The sequence below is a fragment of the Oncorhynchus mykiss genome, chromosome 10, assembly GCF_057628025.1.
Source record: "Oncorhynchus mykiss isolate SJ-2025 chromosome 10, ASM5762802v1, whole genome shotgun sequence".
In the NCBI taxonomy this organism is placed as follows: Eukaryota; Metazoa; Chordata; class Actinopteri; order Salmoniformes; family Salmonidae; genus Oncorhynchus; species Oncorhynchus mykiss.
The window spans coordinates 38,308,244-38,329,160 of NC_143031.1; the positions used below are offsets into that span (position 1 = coordinate 38,308,244).

Here is a 20,917-nt window from a genome sequence, read left to right on the forward strand (position 1 = left end):
CAACGCAGCAGGAAAATAAGTTTGCAGTCAGTGGCGGAGAAGTAAAGAAATATGATCTGCAGACTACATTCTCTCCTGGCCATAATTGAGAAAATCTATGCATGAGACATCGTACTGATGGAATTTGTAGTGAAGTCCAGCAGTCATGGTAAGCCTGATGTCTTTTCAACCAATTTTGCCCACTGGGTTGAGCTCTTGTAAAATAGTTAGTACCAGGAATTGATATCTGTAGGCCTACTCGGTACATGGTTAGTCATATATTTTTCTCATCATCCATGTAGGCTACTGCATCTCATAAAATACAATACAATATAATTGCAGCACTGCATAAATAAAAAAATTAACATGTTTTTTACATAAGTGATGGAAAGCAGAATGTGGTATAGTTGCATCTGTTTCCTGCCTCTGCTAAGCAGCTGTGGGGTGAAGGAAGCCCTCTCCACCATATCAGTATTATTAGCCTTTGGGGTAGAGCTACACAATGCTGCAGGGAGGTTCTAAACTCCTCAATATTGAATCTGTGTGGTTGAGATATTGTGTTAAGTGCTGTGCAAGTATTTTCTATGGTATTGCAAATCTATTTACATTTGATTTATTCACCTTCATTTTCTTTTTCTATTCTTAAATGAAAGTGGTTCTATTCTTAAATGAAAGTTTCCTCTGTTGGTTCATCCATCTGCATGATTACCATGTGCAATTTAAACCTTTCCTACTTTACAATCCAGCTATTATGCAGTATAAGTGCACATGGATTGTTACATAGAAGAATTCATTGGGTAAGTTTGTGTAGGGTTTTCATAGTTTCTTCTCCAACCTTTTATATATACAGTGCATTCGGGAAAGTATTCAGACCACTTTACTTTTTCCACATTTTGTTACATTACAGCCTAATTCTAAAATTGATCAAATACATTTGTTTTCTCATCAGTCTACACACAATACCTCATAATGACAAAGCAAAAAAAGGTTTTTATAATTTATTGCAAATGTATAAAAAATAAAAAAAACATTTAAATATTTAATTTACATAGGTATTCAGACCCTTTACTGTGTACTTTGTTAACACACCTTTGGCAGCGATTACAGTCTTGAGTCTTCTTGGGTATGACGCTACAAGCTTGGCACCTGTGTATTTGGGGAGTTTCTCCCATTCTTCTCTGCAGATCCTCTCAACTTCTGTCAGTTTGGATGGAGAGTGCACAGCTGTTTTCAGGTCTCTCCAGAGATGTTAGAACGGGTTCAAGTCCGGGCTCTGGCTGGGCCACTCAAGAACATTCAGAAACTTGTCCCGAAGCCACTCCTGCGTTGTCTTGGCTGTGTGCTTAGGGTCATTGCCCCTGTCTGAGGTCCCGAGCACTCTAGGGCAGGTTTTCATCAATGATCTCTCTGTAGTTTGCTCCGTTCATCTTTCCCTCAATTCTGATTAGTCTCCCAGTCCCTGACGATGAAAAGCATCCCCAAAGCATGATGCTTCCACCACCATGCTTTACAGTAGGTATGGTGCCAGGTTTCCTCCAGACGTGATGCTTGGCATTCAGGGCAAAGAGTTGAATCTTGGTTTCATCAGACCAGAGAATATTGTTTCTCATGGTCTGAGAGTCCTTTAGGTGCCTTTTGGCAAACCTCAAGCGGGCCTTTTACTGAGGAGTGGCTTCCGTCTGGCCACTCTACCATAAAGGAATGATTGGTGGAGTGCTGCAGAGATGGTTATCATTCTGAAAGGTTCTCCCATCTCCACAGAGGAACTCTGGAGCTGTCAGAGTGACCATCGGATTCTTGGTCACCTCCCTGACCAAGGCCCTTCTCCCCTGATTGCTCAGTTTGGTCGAGCGGCCAGCTCTAGTAAGACTCCAAACTTCTTACATTTAAGAATGATGAAGGAACCTTCAATGCTGCAGAAATGTTTTGGTACCCTTCCCCAGATCTGTGACACAATACTGTCGTCTCGGTGCTCTACGGACAATTACTTTGACCTCATGTCTTGGTTTAGCTCTGACATGCATTGTCAACTGTGGGACCTTTATATAGACAGGTTGGTGCCTTTCCAAGTCATGACCAATCAATTGAATATACCACAGGTGGACTCCAATCAAGTTGTAGATACATCTCAAGGATGATCAATGGAAACAGTATGCACCTAAGCTCAATTTCGAGTCGCATAATAAAGCGTCTGAATACCTGTGTAAATGTGAGAAAAATATATATTAATATTTTCTGAATGGTGTTTTCCTATTTTGTTGCATTACAACCTGTAATTTAAATGGATTTGTTCTTGGATTTCAATGTAATGGACATGCACAAAAGTCCAAATTGGTGAAGTGAATTGCAAAAAATAGCTTGTTTCAAAAAGATTATACATAATAAAAAACGGAAAAGTGGTGCGTGCGTATGTATTCGCCCCCTTTGAACATGAATAAGATCTGGTGCAACCAATAACCTTCAGAAGTCACAAAATGAGTTCAATAAAGTCCACCTGTGTGCAATCTAAGTATCACATGATCTCCAGTATATGTACACTTGTTCTGAAAGGCCCCAGAGTCTGCAACACCAGTAAGGGGCACCACCAAGCAAACGGCACCATGAAGACCAAGGAGCTTTCCGAACAGGCCAGGGACAAAGTTGTGGAGAAGTACAGATCAGGGTTGGGTTATAAAAAAAATATCAGAAACTTTGAACATCCCACAGAACACCATTAAATCCGTTATTAAAAAATGGAAAGAAAATGGCACCACAACAAACCTGCCAAGAGAGGGCCGACCACCAAAACCCACGGTCCAGGCAAGGAGGGCATTAATCAGAGAGGCAACAAAGAGACCAAAGATAACTCTGAAGGAGCTGCGAAGCTCCACAGCGGAGATTGGAGTATCCGTCCATAGGACCACTTTAAGCCATAAACTCCACAGAGCTGGGCTTTACGGAAGAGTGGACAGAAAAAAGCCATTGCTTAAAGATAAAATAAGCAAACACGTTTGGTGTTCGCCAAAAGGCATATGGGAGACTCCCCAAACATATGGAAGCAGGTACTCTGGTCAGATGAGACTAAAATGTAGCTTTTTGGCCATCAAGGAAAACGCTATGTCTGGCCCAAACCCAACACCTCTCATCATCCCGAGCACACCATCCCCATAGTGAAGCATGGTGGTGGCAGTATCATGCTATGGGGATGTTTTTCAACGGCAGAGACTGGGAAACTGGTCAGAATTGAAGGTATGATGAGGGAAACCTGTTTCAATCTTCCAGAAATTTTAGAATGGGACGGAGGTTCATGTTCCAGCAGGACAATGACCCTAAGCATACTGTTAAAGCAACACTTGAGTGGTTTAAGGGGAAACATTGAAATGTCTTGGAATGGCCTAGTCAAACCCCATACCTCAATCCAACTGAGAATCTGTGGTATGACTTAAAGATTGCTGTACACCAGCAGAACCCATCCAACTTGAAGGAGCTGGAGCAGTTTCGCCTTGAAGAATGGGCAAAAATCCCAGTGGCTAGATGTGCCAAGCTTATAGAGACATACCCCAAGAGACTTGCAGTTGTAATTGCTGCAAAAGGTGTCTCTACAAAGTATTGACTTTGGGGGTGGTGAAGAGTTATGCACGCTCAAGTTCTGTTTTAAAAAAAAAATATTTATTGTTTGTTTCACAATTAAAAATCTTACCACATACAAATCCATTAACATGTTAAATAAGTGAGGATAATACATTGAGACTGCCATTGTTGATATGGTTCTTTCAGGAAGTGTTCATACCCCTTGACTTATTCCACATTTTGTTGTGTTACAGCCTGAATTCAAAATGGATTAAATTGATATTTCTCACCCATCTACACACAATACCCCATAATGAGAACGTGATTTTTTTGTTGTTGATGAAATTTTAGCAAATTTATGGAAATGTAAATACAGAATATCTGATTTACATAAGTATTCACACCCGTGAGTCAATACATGTTTGCATCACCTTTGGCAGTGATTGCAGCTGTGAGTATTTATGGGTAAGTCTCTGAGCTTTGCACACCTGGATTGTAAAATATTTGCCCATTATTCTTTGAAAAATTCTTCAAGCTCTGTCAAGTTGGTTGTTGATCATTGCTAGACAGCCATTTTCAAGTCTTGCCATAGATTTTCAAGCTGATTTAAGTCTGTAACTAGGCCACTCAGGAACATTCAATGTCATCTTGGTAACCAACTCCAGTGTATATCTGGCCTTGTGTTTTAGGTTATTGTCCTGCTGAAAGGTAACTTTGTCTCCCAGTGTCTGGTGGAAAGCAGACTGAACCAGGTTTTCTTCTAGGAGTTTGCCTGTTCTTAGTTCTTTTCAGTTGATTTTTATCCTAAAAAAACACTCCCTAGTTCTTGCCGATGACATGCATACCCATAACATGATGCAGACACCACCATGCTTGAAAATATGAAGAGTGGTACTTAGTGATGTTGTGTTGGATTTTCCCCAAACATAACGCTTTGTATTCAGGACATAAATTAATTTCTTTGCCACATTTTTTGCAGTTTTACTTTAATGCCTTATTGCAAACAGGATGCGTGTTCTGGAATATAAAAAAAAAAAAATAGTTTAGTATTGCGGAGTAACTACAATGTTGTTGATCCATCTTCCGTTTTTCTCCTATCACAGCCATTAAACTCTTTCATGGTGAAGACCCTGAGAGGTTTCCTTCTTCTCCGGCAACTGAGTTAGGAAGGACACCTCTATCTTTGTAGTGACTAGGTGTAGAGGTACACCATCCAAAGTGGAATAGTCAATGTCAGCTTTTATTTTTTTTACCCATCTACCAATAGCTGACTTTCTTTGCGTAGCATTGGAAAACCTCCCTGGTCTTTGTGGTTGAATCTGTGTTTGAAATTCACTGCTCAACTGAGGGACCTTACAAATAATTGTATGTGTGGAGTACAGAAATTAGTTAAACACTGTCATTGCACACGGAGTGAGTCCATGCTACTTATTATGTGACTTGTTAAGCTGATTTTTACACCTGAACTTAGACTTGCCATAACAAAGGGCTTGAATACTCATTGACTCAAGACATTTCAGCTTTACATTTTTAATTCATTTGTAAACATTTCTAAAAATATAATTCCACTTTCACATTTTGGGGTATTGTGTGTAGGCCAGTGACACAAAATCTCAATTGAATACATTTTAAATTCAGGCTGTAATAACACAAAATGTGTAAAAAGTCAAGGGGTGTGAAGGCACTGTACATCTACATTGTAGGACATGTTATATAAAAGCCTGATACAGCTTTCAGCTTGGTTTACAGAAATTAATACAAAACATTCTTCTACATTCTAAACATGAATCAACTCTTTGACAAATAACTTTGACGATGTACGTGCATCCTAACACACATACACACACACAAACAATGATTTGAGATTGCACAGTACCTAATGTAGAACGTGAAAGAAAATTAAGTAAGAAGAACTTACCTTCTCCTTCTCTGGAATCCTTGACTCATTGCAGTTTACTTTGGAGTGGGAGCCAATGCTTTGTTGAGGGGTCATCTTTTTAAGCCCAGCAGGTCACAAACGCAGTCAGTGTAATGTCCCGGTGCACTTCGATGCTGCCGTTCACTACAGAGGAACGTTTTTAAAGGTAGCAAAAAATCATAGTCACACTTTGTTTGACAAAATAATTTGCTTGTACTGAGAGCCCTTTAGAGTGGTACCGTAAGAGGCACCCTTTTCCTGCCCTTTCCCAAATCTCACTTCTTTCTGAGCTGGGCCTCCCTCTTTCCACCTCACTGACTAAATAAGGATATCCCATCCCAGTCTCCTCACACAGTAGCCAGTGTGCAGCACACTGAGGATGGGGCAGACAGTCGGTCAGGAGGACCTTCTCGGGTTACACTTTATTATCCAGCCTTCACCCAGGGGGCACTAAGGAGGGAGTTGTGGTGAGTTGAGGCTGCACAGTGCTCTCAACCTCTTCCTGTGGTCTGACTGAGGTTGGAAAGGATTCAAGTTCCTAATGCAACAGGTACAGCTTATGGTGTTACACTAGTACAGTCCATTAAGGTTGGTTGGCACATAAACGACGTGTGATTGTACTAACGTTAGGCCTACATTTGACCTTCATCAATGCATCAATTGAAATATAGAAAATGTATTGTAGCTTGGTATCCCTGACAGAAAAACCAAATTTCACATGAAATTTCACGTGTTACAGCTGATGAGAATCAGTTAGTGAATTTGCTGGAATACAATTCTGTGTTCTGTGTACTAATGAGAGAGGGTATATTGATATTGCCTGATGACTCAAACTGAATTCTTCCACTGCTCTATGTTCTTTATATATTTCAGTCTCAGACTGCCATTGTTGAAGTTGCTTGTGGTGGTGACGTCAAAATGAGGGTGGTTGTACAAAACAAAGTAATCCGTGACTTTATCATCTCTAACCAATAAGAGATTCATTTTCAAAACACATCTTTATTATGTATTATTGACTGTATGTTTTGTTTATTCCATGTGTAACTCTTTGTTATTGTATGTGTCGAATTGCTACGCTTTATCTTGGCCAGGTCGCAGTTGCAAATGAGAACTTGTTCTCAACTAGCCTACCTGGTTAAATAAAGGTGAAATAAATAAATAAAATAAATAAAAAAAGTACACGTCCTGGTAATCTGTCTGGCCCAGCGGCCTTGTGACTGTTGACCTTTTTAAAGGTCTTACTCACATCGGCTGTGGAGAGCGTGATCACACAGTCGTCCGGAACAGCTGATGCTCTCATTCTTGTTTCAGTGTTATTTGCCTTGAAGCGAGCACAGAAGTCATTTAGCTCATCTGGTAGGCTCGTCACTGGGCAGCTCTCGGCTGTGCTTCCCTTTGTAGTCTATAATAGTTTGCAAGCCCTGCCATATCCGACGAGTGTCGGAGCCGGTGTAGTACGATTCGATCTTAGTCCTGTATTGATGCATTGCCTGTTTGATGATTTGTCAAAGGGCATAATGAAATTTCTTATAAGCTTCCGGGTTAGAGTCCCGCTCCTTGAAAGCGGTAGCTCTACCCTTTAGCTCAGTGCGAATGTTGTCTGTAATCCATGGCTTCTGGTTGGGGTATTTATGTACAGTCACAGTGGGGGGGACGTCCTCGATGCACTTATTGATAAAGCCAGTGACTGATGTGGTGTACTCCGAAAATGCCATCGGAAGAATCCAGTAAGATATTCCAGTCTGTGCTAGCAAAATAGTCCTGTAGTAGCCTATTTAATTGGCTTTGGTGCTCACGTTAGCATTGCTAGCTAGCTAAACCTGCTGCATCTGAAATAAAGTGTTTTCATGATACCAGACAAATACAGCCTTAGCGACTGTCCAAGCAACCATCCAACAACATTGAAGGCCTATTGGAACTAATAAAAAGCATGATATTTGCAAGTAATTCAATATGACAATATAGGCTATTTGGGAAAGGACACAATTGCTGCCGGAGCTGCAACCCTGGTGGGAGTGGTTTTGCCGAATGGAGTCATGGTAGTTTGAGCCTTGAACAACAGAAAAATATTGGAGCAAGCTGACTATAAATATCATGGGTTTAAAAATATTTACAGATGTTATTAGACAAAGACAACCAGAGAAACATATAGCAGGGAGTTGATCAGAAAACTACAGACGGGTTATATAGTTAGCTGTAAATGACTGTCCAAATTTCTTGCTAGTCATCTCAGGGATTCTATTTGAAAATGTCACAGAGAAGTAATTTCTGGTTTTGCTCATCACTAAGCAGTCAATAGACATGAAATCCAAAAATTACACTAAAATGGTGTAGGACATCGCTAAATACTTTATAACAACCCAAATGTTAAAAGTGGAGGCGTTGTCCTTTAAGTATTTACTTCAACCAAACAGTGTTTTAAGAGAGGGAAGTGAATGTTCTGAGGAAGTGTTTTTTCTTTTAGATGTTAACTGACTGTTCGCACTCACACACCCTGTGAAATGAAGCTGTGAGTTTATTTATGTGTCTCTGACACATTAAAACCTACAAATGTTCAGTTGTCATGGATGAAGCTGCTTAAAACATTGGCCATTCATTTTTGCCATTTCGTAGTATCGCCTCAAATAAGGGAATTATATAAGTTAAAAATCAGGCAACTGAAAGATGAACACAGTGGAAGCTGCTAACCTGTACCTGACTACACATTCATTTTGACAGTTGTATGATTGTGGTATCATTGATTTAAAAAATCACCAGGATAATAAGCAGGGTAATTCTATAGCTATTTTGACCTTCTATGGTTCAATATACAGTGCATTCGGAAAGTAATTTTCACATTTTGTTACATTACACCTTTATTCTAAAATGGATTTAGAAAATACACACAATAACCCATAATTACAAAGCACAAACAGGTTTTTAGACTTTTTTTGCAAATGTATTAAAAATAAAATCTGAAATATTACATGTACATAAGTATTCAGGGGGCTCCCGAGTGGCGCAGCAGTCTAAGGCACTGCATCGCAGTGCTAGAGGTGCGACTGCAGACACCTTGGTTTGAATCCAGGCTGTATCACAACCGGCTGTGATTGGGAGTCCCATAGGACGGCGCACAATTGGCCCAGCATCGTCCGGATTTGGCAGGTGTTGGCCGTCATTGTCAATAAAAATGTGTCCTTAATTGACTTGCCTAGTTAAATAAAGGTTAAATATAAAATTCAGACCCTTTAGTCAATGGTGGTCACACCAGTTACGGACTGGTTTTCTGAACCACGCCCCTAAAGGTATCTGTGAACAACAGATGCATATCTGTATTCCCAGTCATGTGAAATCCATAGATTAGAGCCTATTGAATGTATTTCAATTGACTGACTTCCTTATATGAACTGTAACTCAATCAAATCTTTTAAAATGTTGCATGTTGTGCTTATATTTTTGTTCAGTGTATATTATATTACTTGCATGAATGTCATGGTGCGGCCAGTTCCTTATGTACACCACCCCATTCACTCCTACAGACAGCGAGTCATGTGGCCATGGCTTGCTATACGGTATACTGAACACAAATAATATAAAACGAAACATGCAACAACTGTGATGATTTTTTCCCATGACTGGGCAGGGGCGCAGACATGGTTGAGCTTTGGAGGGCAGGCTCACCCACTTTGGAGCCAGGCCCAGCCGATCAGAATCTGTTTTTCCGTGCAAAAGGCCTTATTACAGAGAAATACTCCTCAGTTTCATCAGCTGTCTGGGTGGCTTGCCTCAGATGATCCCACAGGTGAATAAGCCACACGTGGAGGTCCTGGGCTGCCGTGGTTACATGTGGCCTGCGGATGTGAGGCCGGTTGGGCGTACTGCCAAATTCTCTAAAAACACGTTGGGGGCAGCTTATGGTAGAGAAATTAACATTCCTGCAGTTAGCATGCCAATTGCACGCTCCCTCAAGACATCTGTGGCATTGTGTTGTGTGGCAAAACTCATTTTAGAGTGGCCTTTTATTTTCCCCAGCACAAGGTGCACCTGTGTAATGATCACACTGTTCAATCAACTTCTTGATATGCCAGGTCAGGTGGAGGGATTATCTTGGCAAAGGAGAAATGCTCACTAACGGGGATGTAAACACATTTTTGTACACAATTTGAGAGAAATAAGCTTCTTGAATGTATGGAGCATTTCTGGGATCTTTAATTTCAGCTCATGAAACATGGGACCAACACCTTACGTGTTGTGTTCATATTTGTGTTTAGTATAATTAAGTACCAAGAAAATTACTTGTGTTGTGTTGAATCTGACATATTGATTGACACAAACACGACCCACACTATCACCAGGGTATTGAGTCCCTGTAATGTTATTGCATTGCACTGACAAATAGTACTTCAATGACTGCAAACAAATAAGCAATCTATTGTTTGTCACAATAGCTGTGGACTGAACTGTGAACACAGGAGAATGAAAAACATAAACCGTGTGCTTTTACTTTCATCAAGAGATAATTTGCTTTCCACACTATATGCATGGATCTCTGAAACTGAATTGACAAAGTGACTGAAATAATGGAATACTTTGTCAAACTATGCAATTGGCCTTAACTAAATTTCAAACTGCCAACTGAAGCATTTCACAACCATGACATGTTGTCACTTTGGTTTCAGATATTTCCTGCTAGCTAGCCTTGCCGCTATCTTCCTCATTTTAGCTTCCTCTTTGTGTCAAGGCTTAGTTATTAACGATCAGACTTGCTGTCAGATGCACAGTATCATCAGCGTCTCTGTCCCTGTTTGGTCAAAGGAGAGAACTCGACGAAGAAATCATTGGGGCATGCACTAAACATCCACCTTTTCAACTAGAGGTCCGGTCACAAAGGTATGACATGATATTGTTTCATGGTTTTTGTTTCATTCAATTGACATAACAAATATGTACAACTTTGGAATACATTATATAGTATAATGTATTGATATTTCCAAATGTAATGGCTCTTTGGTTATTGTTTCTATTGGATTTGTGGTTTCACAAAAAATGTTATCTACCCTAAACAAACATTTGATAGTGGGAGGTCCTGGATACTCCACTGGTTACAGTCAAGTACACCAAAACTAAAAAGGACAAAACATCACCTGGAGCCTGGAGCCTGGAGGTAAATGTTTGGTCAGGGAGTATTTGAATGTTTAAACATTACACAAATGTCCATTATTTCCTTACTACAGGCTCGTCGTCTGCAACTGTGAGAGAAGGCCCCCCACTTAGTGTATTTGACAAGCTGAGTTGGACACTCAGTATGACAGGGTGTCAGTTTGTCAAATACCCCAAGTGAGGGGTCACTTGTCTGCTGAGCATCTCCCACCAGACTGACTTCAAAGAAGATCACTTCATAAACCTTCAAGTGACTTTCACTGTTACCCCGTTAGACTTTCTCAGGCAAAACATTTGATTGTGTGAAAATGTACTGTGATAGTGTACATGATCCTGCACTGTCACTAATGTCTCATGTATTTGTGTAAGTTTGTATGATGACACTTGGTACACTGTGTAACAAATGTGTGTGTCCCTGTATTAAATACTGTACTGGGTAAACTTTAGGTCCCTAGCATATGTAAAGACGATGTGTATAGACAAATACATAGAAATGGAATAGAGATTGCATTTCTATAGGTAACTTTTCATCAGGTTTCTAAGCACTTTTGGTAGGCCTAAATTAAGTACATAAGGGTGACTGACCCACTACCGATGTCAAGTAATCACTGGGTGACAGACTGGTATGGTGAGCGATGACACATTGTTCTACAATGCTCAGCACAAATTGGTTATCATGGAAGAAATTAAAGGAGAGTTTCTTCTAATATTGAACAAAATGTTGCTTTAAATTAAGGGAGATATAGAGCAGTTGGAGATATATAACTTATTTATAGGGCGGCAGGTTTCCTAGCGATTTGAGCCTTAGACCTGAGCCAACGAGGTGAAAAATCTGTCGACGTGCCCTTGAGCAAGGCACTTAACCCTAAATGCTCCAGGGTTGCTTTTGATAATGGCAGACCTTGGCTGTGACAACACTCTGAGGGTGTTTCAGGGAGAGATGGTATATGCACATTTACAATTCACACATGCTTATTAACGTGTGAAATAGGACAAATATAAGCACGCACCAAATTATTATTTATCTTGCAATCTATGCTTTTACAAGGCCTATTATTATGTTCAATAACCTGCCTTTGGATATTTCTGTAAAATACCACCCTTTATCTGTCAGACCCACATGCCTTCCTGTGCTCACAAAGCCACATGCGCTTGAGTAAGAGCGGATGTCTGTACTATCTTGTGATTAGATAGCAGTGTTTGACTCACATACTGCATAGCAACGGCAGTCAATAAATATGGATCGATTGACTGATTTATTTTGAAAAAAGATGCAACCCAGGGGATAACACATTAAAGCAAAATTAACTTGTTTCCAACGTGGTCCCAGATGGAATATACAAAATGCAGATAACACATAAAAAATAGTAATCCCTACAGTACATGGAGCTATCTATCATCCATCATTATCATTTGTCATCAACACTGAATATCATTGTAATCTACCGACATGGTACCAAAACAACCCAGTATCACTACACTGTACACTGGGTGTACAAAACATTATGCAAGTGAATCCAGGTGAATGCTATGATCCCCTATTGATGTGAATTTTTACATCCACTTCAATCAGTGTAGATGAAGGGGAGGAAACAGGTTGACAAAGGATTTTTAAGCCTTGAGACAATTGAGACTTGGATTGTGTATGTGTGCCATTCATAGGGTGAATGGGCAAGACAAATGTAAGTGTCTTTGAGCAGGGTATGGTAGTAGATTCCAGGCTCACCGGATTATGTCAAGAACTGTAATGTTGCTGGGTTTTTCACACCCAACAGTTTCCCATGTGTATCAAGAATGGTCCACCACCCAAAGGACATCATGCCAACTTGTGGAACGCTTTCAACACCTTGTAAAGTCCATTCCCCGACTAATTGAGGCTGTTCTGAGGACTCCTATGTGAACTAGGGCTTTACTACTGCTGTATGAGAGGACAAAACATGTAACAAAAACAAATATGGGACTGAGTCACAAAATTCAACAACCAAGACTTTACTCATTATAGCTTATTCAGTCATTGTCATCATTTCACTTTAATGGGAATAGTGTTGCTTGCCACATTGTGATAAAGAAGCAGATGCATTCTGTCACATGTTTGTTTATTATTAATTTGTCAGTTGCTGATTTAATGATTACTCTACTCAACACTCCTTTTATTCTGGTAAATTACCTCAGCTAAATAGAAAATGTCACATATGGGCTATACCTGTTTATGACTGTTAGTTGTTTTTAAGTGCATCATTTCTGTGCAGTCTTTAAAGCCACAGTCTGTATTTTTCTGTAATTATAAATAATGAAATATATTTAGATTTTGTAGAGTAGGCTTTGACTTATAAAGACCTTATTAAGATTAGTAACCTACAACTGTCTTACCCTACCAAAATACCAAGGACCTAGAATCTCAACTTGTTCATATGTTCCTATCTGGGCGGCAGGGTAGCCTGCCGCCTGGTTAGAGCGTTGGAGTAGTAACCGGAAGGTTGCAAGTTCAAACCCCCTGAGCTGACAAGGTACAAATCTGTCATTCTGCCCCTGAACAGGCAGTTAACGCACTGTTCCTAGGCTGTCATTGAAAATAAGAATTTGTTCTTAACTGACTTGCCTAGTTAAAATAAAAATATTTTCGTTGTCACTGGAGAATTCCTTCACACATATAGCATCAAGAAGTCCCTGTTACAGCTCTCAATTTGAGTCCCTGTTACAGCTCTTACTCTCTACTGTTACACTGGTGACAGAGTTGGGATTTGTCCTGTCTTTCTCAGGCATCAGGGAAGTGTTCTCCGGTTCAAAGGCAGGGTTTTGTGCTTGAGGACTTTTGTGCTTGAGAGAGGGGGAATACTGTAACAGGTGTACAGTATTTGAATGTTGTACTGCCTCCCAGAGTTCCAGGTTTTTGTGGACTGTTAGGCACTCATCACTGCACCGTAGGGGATACAGTTCAGTCCCCCTTACAGCTTTCACTCTCTCCTGTTAAACTCTATCACCTCTTGTATCTTTCTCATAGAGGTGATGAATTAGTCTTTGATTAAATGCAAATCAACTGCATAATGATCAGCATGACATCTGTGCCCTGGGGGTGTACGGCTACTGTGGCCAGATTATCTAATTGACTTATTATTAAAATACAGTGGGGAGAACAAGTATTTGAGACACTGCCGATTTTGCAGGTTTCCTACTTACAAAGCATGTAGAGGTCTGTAATTTTTATCATAGGTAAAAAAAAAAAAAAAAATTTAAAAAAAATCCAGAAAATCACATTGTATGATTTGTAAGTAATTAATTAGCATTTTATTGCATGACATAAGTATTTGATACATCAGAAAAGCAAAATTTAATATTTGGTACAGAAACCTTTGTTTGCAATTACAGAGATCATACGTTTCCTGTAGTTCTTGACCAGGTTTGCACACACTGCAGCAGGGATTTTGGCCCACTCCTCCATATAGACCTTCTCCAGATCCTTCAGGTTTCGGGGCTGTCGCTGGGCAACACGGACTTTCAGCTCCTTCCAAAGATTTTATATTGGGTTCTGGTCTGGAGACTGGCTAGGCCACTCCAGGACCTTGAGATGCTTCTTACGGAGCCACTCCTTAGTTGCCCTGGCTGTGTGTTTCGGGTCGTTGTCATGCTGGAAGACCCAGCCACGACCCATCTTCAATGCTCTTACTGAGGGAAGGAGGTTGTTGGCCAAGATCTCGCGATACATGGCCCCATCCATCCTCCCCTCAATACGGTGCAGTCGTCCTGTCCCCTTTGCAGAAAAGCATCCCCAAAGAATGATGTTTCCACCTCCATGCTTCACAGTTGTGATGGTGTTCTAGGGGTTGTACTCATCCTTCTTCTTCCTCCAAACATGGTCTCATCAGACCACATGACCTTCTCCCATTCCTCCTCTGGATCATCCAGATGGTCATTGGCAAACTTCAGACGGGCCTGGACATGCGCTGGCTTGAGCAGGGGGACCTTGCGTGCGCTGCAGGATTTTAATCCATGACGGCGTAGTGTGTTACTAATGGTTTTCTTTGAGACTGGTCCCAGCTCTCCTCAGGTCATTGACCAGGTCCTGCCGTGTAGTTCTGGGCTGATCCCTCACCTTCCTCATGATCATTGATGCCCCATGAGGTGAGATCTTGCATGGAGCCCCAGACCGAGGGTGATTGAACGTAATTTTGAACTTCTCCCATTTTCTAATAATTGTGCCAACAGATGTTGCCTTCTCACCAAGCTGCTTGCCTATTGTCCTGTAGCCCATCCCAGCCTTGTGCAGGTCTACAATTTTATCCCTGATGTCCTTACACAGCTCTCTGGTCTTGGCCATTGTGGAGAGGTTGGAGTCTGTTTGATTGAGTGTGTGGACAGGTGTCTTTTGTACAGGTAACGAGTTCAAACAGGTGCAGTTAATACAAATCAAATCAAATCAAATCAAATCAAATTTTATTTGTCACATACACATGGTTAGCAGATGTTAATGCGAGTGTAGCGAAATGCTTGTGCTTCTAGTTCCGACAATGCAGTAATAACCAACAAGTAATCTAACTAACAATTCCAAAACTACTGTCTTGTACACAGTGTAAGGGGATAAAGAATATGTACATAAGGATATATGAATGAGTGATGGTACAGAGCAGCATAGGCAAGATACAGTAGATGGTATCGAGTACAGTATGTACAAATGAGATGAGTATGTAAACAAAGTGGCATAGTTTAAAGTGGCTAGTGATACATGTATTACATAAGGATACAGTCGATGATATAGAGTACAGTATATACGTATGCATATGAGATGAATAATGTAGGGTAGGGTAAGTAACATTATATAAGGTAGCATTGTTTAAAGTGGCTAGTGATATATTTACATCATCATAATACAGGTAATGAGTGGAGAACCGGAGGGCTTCTTAAAGAAAAACTAACAGGTCTGTGAGACCCGGAATTCTTACTGGTTGGTAGGTGATCAAATACTTATGTCATGCAATAAAATGCAAATGAATTACTTAAAAATCATACAATGTGATTTTCTGGATTTTTGTTTTAGATTCCGTCTCTGACAGTTGAAGTGTACCTATGATAAAAATTACAGACCTCTACATGCTTTGTAAGTAGGAAAACCTGCAAAATCGGCAGTGTATCAAATACTTGTTCTCCCCACTGTATGTCTGTGCACTGTTGATTATGCAAGTTTGAACAATTCTTTCATCGGATGATCATCCAAATTGGCATAATTGTAAGTGTTGGCTACCACTTGTTTTATATATTTATAAGGAAGTCTTTACTTTATGAAAACTCAGATTGTTTTATATTACTGTAACATATGTTCTGTTTTTCAGGCCAGATTTGTGAAAAGCACATGGGACTTTGGGAAGACCATATGTCATGTCAGCCGATTCATGCAGAACTGCTCTGTTCATTTGTCAGTGCTGTCCCTAGTGTCATTTGCCCTAGACAGACATCAAGTAACTAACTTACTGTACATACTTACTTTCTTCTTTAGAAAAGAGCCACATGATTTTCACATGGAAAATCACTACCATGTCGGTAGATTACAATGATATTCAGTGTTGATGACAAATGATAATGATGGGTGATAGCTCCATGTACTGTAGGGATTACAATGTGTTTTTGGAACACTTCGCGTGATAATATTTCACATGTGGATTTTGTGATCACAAACTTTCCCATGTAAATTCAAATTTTCACGTGAATATTTTTCTCGAGATTTCACAGGTGATGCCCTGTAAACAAAAATTTGACATTAGGATACACACTGTTTTTTCAACTTGCATATTGGATACACATTGTGTATGTTTATTTATACAGTAATTATTATTCAGCATGTCCTCACCTACCAAAATCAACTATTGTGTACTTTAGCAGGGCTTCCCTTCCTCCTGGGATTTGAACTCACAACGGCATTCCTATCTTCCTGCTTCGCCATCATGTATTTTTCGATGACTGATTTCACGTGTATTAATACACTATGGACTTCAAAGTAGATTTCAGCTTTGTTAAAAACACACTCAAAACAAACTATTATATCATACTGATTCAGAAGTACCGTTAAACCAAAATAATAGGCCCAATCAACATTAGGCAACTATACCGAAAACTCTAACATTTCTGAAATAACTAAATGATATCCATGATAGAATAATCATTATAACTGAAATAAATAAAAAAATCAAAATAATAGTCAGTATCTGGTGTGGCCACCAGCTGCGTTAAGTACTGCAGTGCATCACCTCCTCATGGACTGCACCAGATTTTCCAGTTCTTGCTGTGAGATGTTACCCCACTCTTCCACCAAGGCACCTACTAGTTCATTTCTGGGGGGAATGGCCCTAGCCCTCACCCTCCGATCCAACAGGTCCCAGATGTGCTCAAAAGCAATTGAGTTCCCGGATCTTGGCTGGCCATGGCAGAACACTGACATTCCTGTCTTGCAGGAAAATGAGCAGTATGGTTGGTGGCAATGTCATGCTGGAGGGTCATGTCAGGATGAGCCTGCAGGAAGGGTACCACATGAGGGAGGGAACACCTCCCTCTGCAACTGGATACTGGACTTCCTGATAAGCTGCCCACAGGTGGTAAGAGTAGGCAACAACACGTCGCCACACTGATCCTTAAGACTGGGGCCCCTCAGGAGTGTGTACTTAGTCCCCTCCTGTACTCCCTGTTCACCCACAACTGCATGGCCTAACAAGACTCAAACACCATCATTAAGTTTGCTGACGACACACACAGTGTCGATGAGACGGCCTTTAGGGAGGAGGTCAGAGAACTGGCAGTGTGGTGCCAGGACAATAACCTCTCCCTCAATGTGAGCAAGACAAAGGAGCTGATCGTGGACTACAGGAAAAGGCAGGCCGAACACACCCCCATTCTCATCAACGGGGCTGTAGTGGAGAGGGTCAAGAGTTTCAAGTTGGGCCTCCCGGGTGGCACAGTGGTTAAGGGTGCTGTCCTGCAGCGCCAGCTGTGCCACCAGAGACTCTGGGTTCGCGCCCAGGCTATGTCGTAACCGGCTGCGACCGGGAGGTCCGTGGGGTGACGCACAATTGGCCTAGCGTCGTCCGGGTGGGTTTGGCCGGTAGGGATATCCTTGTCTCATCGCGCACCAGCGACTCCCTGGGCCGGGCGCAGTGCGCGCTAACCAAGGTTGCCAGGTTCCGGGTTGGATGCGTGCTGTGTTAAGAAGCAGTGCGGCTTGGTTGGGTTGTGTATCGGAAGACGCATGTACCAAAAGGCTCCTCAACAGCTTCTACCCCCAAGCCATTAGACTGCTGAACAAATCATAAATATCACCACCGGACAATTTACATTGACACCCCCCACACCCCTGTACACTGGTGCTACTCGCTGTTTGTTTGTTACCTATGCATAGTTACTTCGCCCCCACCTACATGTACAGATTACCTCAACTGGCCTGTACCCCTGCACACTGACTCAGTACCGGTGTGTCCTGTATATAGCCTTGTTATTGTTATTCTCATTGTGTTACTTTTTATTATTACTTTTTATTTTAGCCAACTTGGTAAATATTTTCTTCTTCTTGAACTGCACTGTTGGTTAAGGGCTTGTAAGTAAGCATTTCACATTAAAGTCGACACTTGTATTCGGCGCATGTGACAAAGAAAGTTTGATTTGATTGATCAATTTTGAGAAGTTTGATCAAGTGATAGTTAACTGTATTGTTAAAAAATGACAATCATATCAAAAGTGCAATGACTATTGCATTTTGAAAAGAAGCTACTTAGCTTGAATATGTATCCAAATTGAAAGTGTGATTTGGTGCAGTGAACAAGTGACTTTATGAATTTGTTTGTTCACGCTTAGAAAAAAGGGTTCTTCGACTGTCCCCATAGGAACACCCTTTTTGGAACCCAAAAAGGTTCTACCTGGAACTAAAAGGGTTTGACATGGAACCAGAAAGGGTTCTTCAAAGGGACATCCGAATAACCATTTTACCTCCGAATAACCCTAGATAGAAAAAAGTGCTAAGAGTGTTGTACTCAATTGAAAATGTGCTTAGAGTTTTGAAACATGAGACACATTGATGACTTTTGTGCTTAGATTTGTGAAAATGTACCACATACTTGGCACCAAATGGCACCAAATTGACTGAGAAAAAAAACTGTAATATCTTTTCACCTCACATGTCAATTGTCGATAATTGATAAATACTTGCTGTGCATTTGCGATTCTCTATGGTCTGTGGTTCATTCTTTTTAACATCATCACAAACCACATCATGTCTTAACGTACACAATTACTACATTGTAGGCGTACGTTGTTTTTCTGATTGGTGATGAAAGGTCTAGGCCTATATGCACAAACCTACCTGACCAGCCTATGTAGGCTACAATACAGTAATAGTGTACATTTTATGAAGTGGTTTGTAATGATGGTAAAAGGAATGAATCCTGACAAAAAAGTGCTTATTTCCCATGTTACTTGATCAAGAAAAATATTTTCTTTGATGTGGATAGTAATTACTATTTGGATAGTTATCAAGTGAATGCAAAGAATCTGATTTTATGGATTTTTTAGAGGGCAGAATGTGAATGTATTTGCAGTTTTGAGGGTATCATATAGTTTTGCTGATAGTATTTGCTGTTTTGAAAAGGCAACTACATTTAGAAAATGGATTTACTGTTTGCATTACACTGTTTAAAACATATACATTGTTCAAATAAATGTTTTCAAGCAGCTGAGATAAACTTATCTTACTCATGCCACCTGGTGCATAATATTGTGAACTACCTCACATTTGAATTGATCATATTTTCACCATGGTTGGGACCTTAAGTCCTACTCCAGTCTCCTTTCACCTCATTTATTTACTTAACAAAAGGCACATCTCAATAGATGGTGTAGGTATGACATGACACAAGTGTGGGGGGTGGACCTTTGCTCTTTTTTCCTCTTTTGTTCCCGCAAGTAAGGGCCAAGGCCCATTTATTTTGATTTAACTAGGCAAGCCAGTTAAGAACAAATTCTTATTTACAATGACAGCCTACCCCAGCCAAACCCTAACCCAGACAATAATGGGCCAATTGTGCACCGCCCTATGGGACTCCCAATCACAGTCGGTTGTGATACAGCCTGGAATCAAATCAGGGTCTGCAGTGACACCTCTATCACTGAGATGCAGTGCCTTAGACCACTGCGCCACTGGAGAGCCAATAGCATTTGACCAACTCTTTTAAACATTTTGCTTCCATTTTTTACCCTTAAATGTGTGTACATTACTGTATTTATACTTGAGATATTGGTTTTCAACAGCAAAAAGTTTCAACTTCAAAAATAGCTGGAGTGTGTTTTTCGGACCTCTTGGCGTAACGGTTAAGGTGTTAGCTTGACAGTCAGTGGAACCCCCCCAAAAAAGCTTGGGGCACATTCTCCCAAACGAAGAGTAGTGACCTTAAAGCAACCTCCTCAAGAACCTCCTCAAGAGGTTCTGACCTCTTGGTGTAATGGTTAAGGTGTTGTCTTGACAGTCGGGTTAGCCCCAAAATTTGCTACAATATTATGAGTTAAAGAGACAGAATTCATTTTAATATTTTCATTGGAGCACCAACTAGAAATGTCATATCACAAATTAAGACAGCCTTATTTTTTATCATATAGCATGTTTCTCAATCTCAAATGAGATGGTCTTACTTGGAAGTCAGCATTGTAGTAGTTTACAATTTGTACTGTAACAAAAAACACAAGATACTGAATATAAGCCATTAATATTAGCATGGTAAACAAATAATAATTTTGGTTGCAAATACAAATTGGTTGTTTCATTGACGTGTCTGAAAACATGATATTTAATGTAATGCAAATGGAGAACATCAGAGAGCTGCATCAGCTTGTTTATGACCATAATATTTGACCAGACAGGAAATGCATAGTAACTGTCATAAACATAATTTCAATTTAAAATAAATCAATATCCCGTCTCCTTCAGATGTACAATTATTGTACTTTTTCTTATTTTTGACTGTGGATTGTGATGTCTTCCGATCAATTTCTTGTAATTTGTATGCTATACTTGTTTTGAAAGTAAATTAACATTGCTGGGAAAAAACAATGTTTCATTTCATAACAAAAATATTTGATAGTTACACAATGTAGATACCTTGCTAAAATGAAGCTTAGTAGAAATGTCAGTAGTGCGGCATTAGTCCTGCTTTTCAATTTTGCCTTGCAGAAATACAGTAACTGGCCCTGTTTTTTGTTGAAATGTGTCTATGACCATATTCTTTATTATGTACAGTAAATGTGATTACTTACTGAAATCATCTGCTCCTGACAAACTACACCATAACAAAATAACCATGAATCTGA

General features: G+C 40.2%; 1 protein-coding gene and 1 long non-coding RNA gene across 4 annotated transcripts in view; one reads left to right on the plus strand and one right to left on the minus strand.

Moving 5' to 3' along the window:
• The window catches only part of arhgap20b (Rho GTPase activating protein 20b), a 47,870-nt gene extending 41,909 nt beyond the window's left edge, over positions 1 to 5,961 (minus strand). Inside the window, exon 1 of one of the 2 annotated variants that reach the window (XM_021618374.3) lies at positions 5,447 to 5,961. In XM_021618374.3, coding sequence (XP_021474049.3) covers positions 5,447 to 5,475 — 29 coding nt within the window. In that variant the 5' untranslated portion in view covers positions 5,476 to 5,961. The remainder of the gene's footprint in view (positions 1 to 5,446) is intronic. The other variant, XM_021618373.3, reaches the window with a different exon arrangement.
• A 4,209-nt stretch (positions 5,962 to 10,170) lies between these two features.
• Positions 10,171 to 13,211, plus strand: LOC110533835 (uncharacterized). Of its 2 annotated transcripts, none has more exons than XR_016483698.1 (2): positions 10,171 to 10,315; positions 10,503 to 13,211. It is a non-coding gene; the product is annotated as an uncharacterized LOC110533835 (long non-coding RNA). The 2 variants fall into 2 exon arrangements; XR_016483697.1 differs by having other exon boundaries at positions 10,175 to 10,315; positions 10,660 to 13,211.
• Positions 13,212 to 20,917: the final 7,706 nt, after the last annotated feature.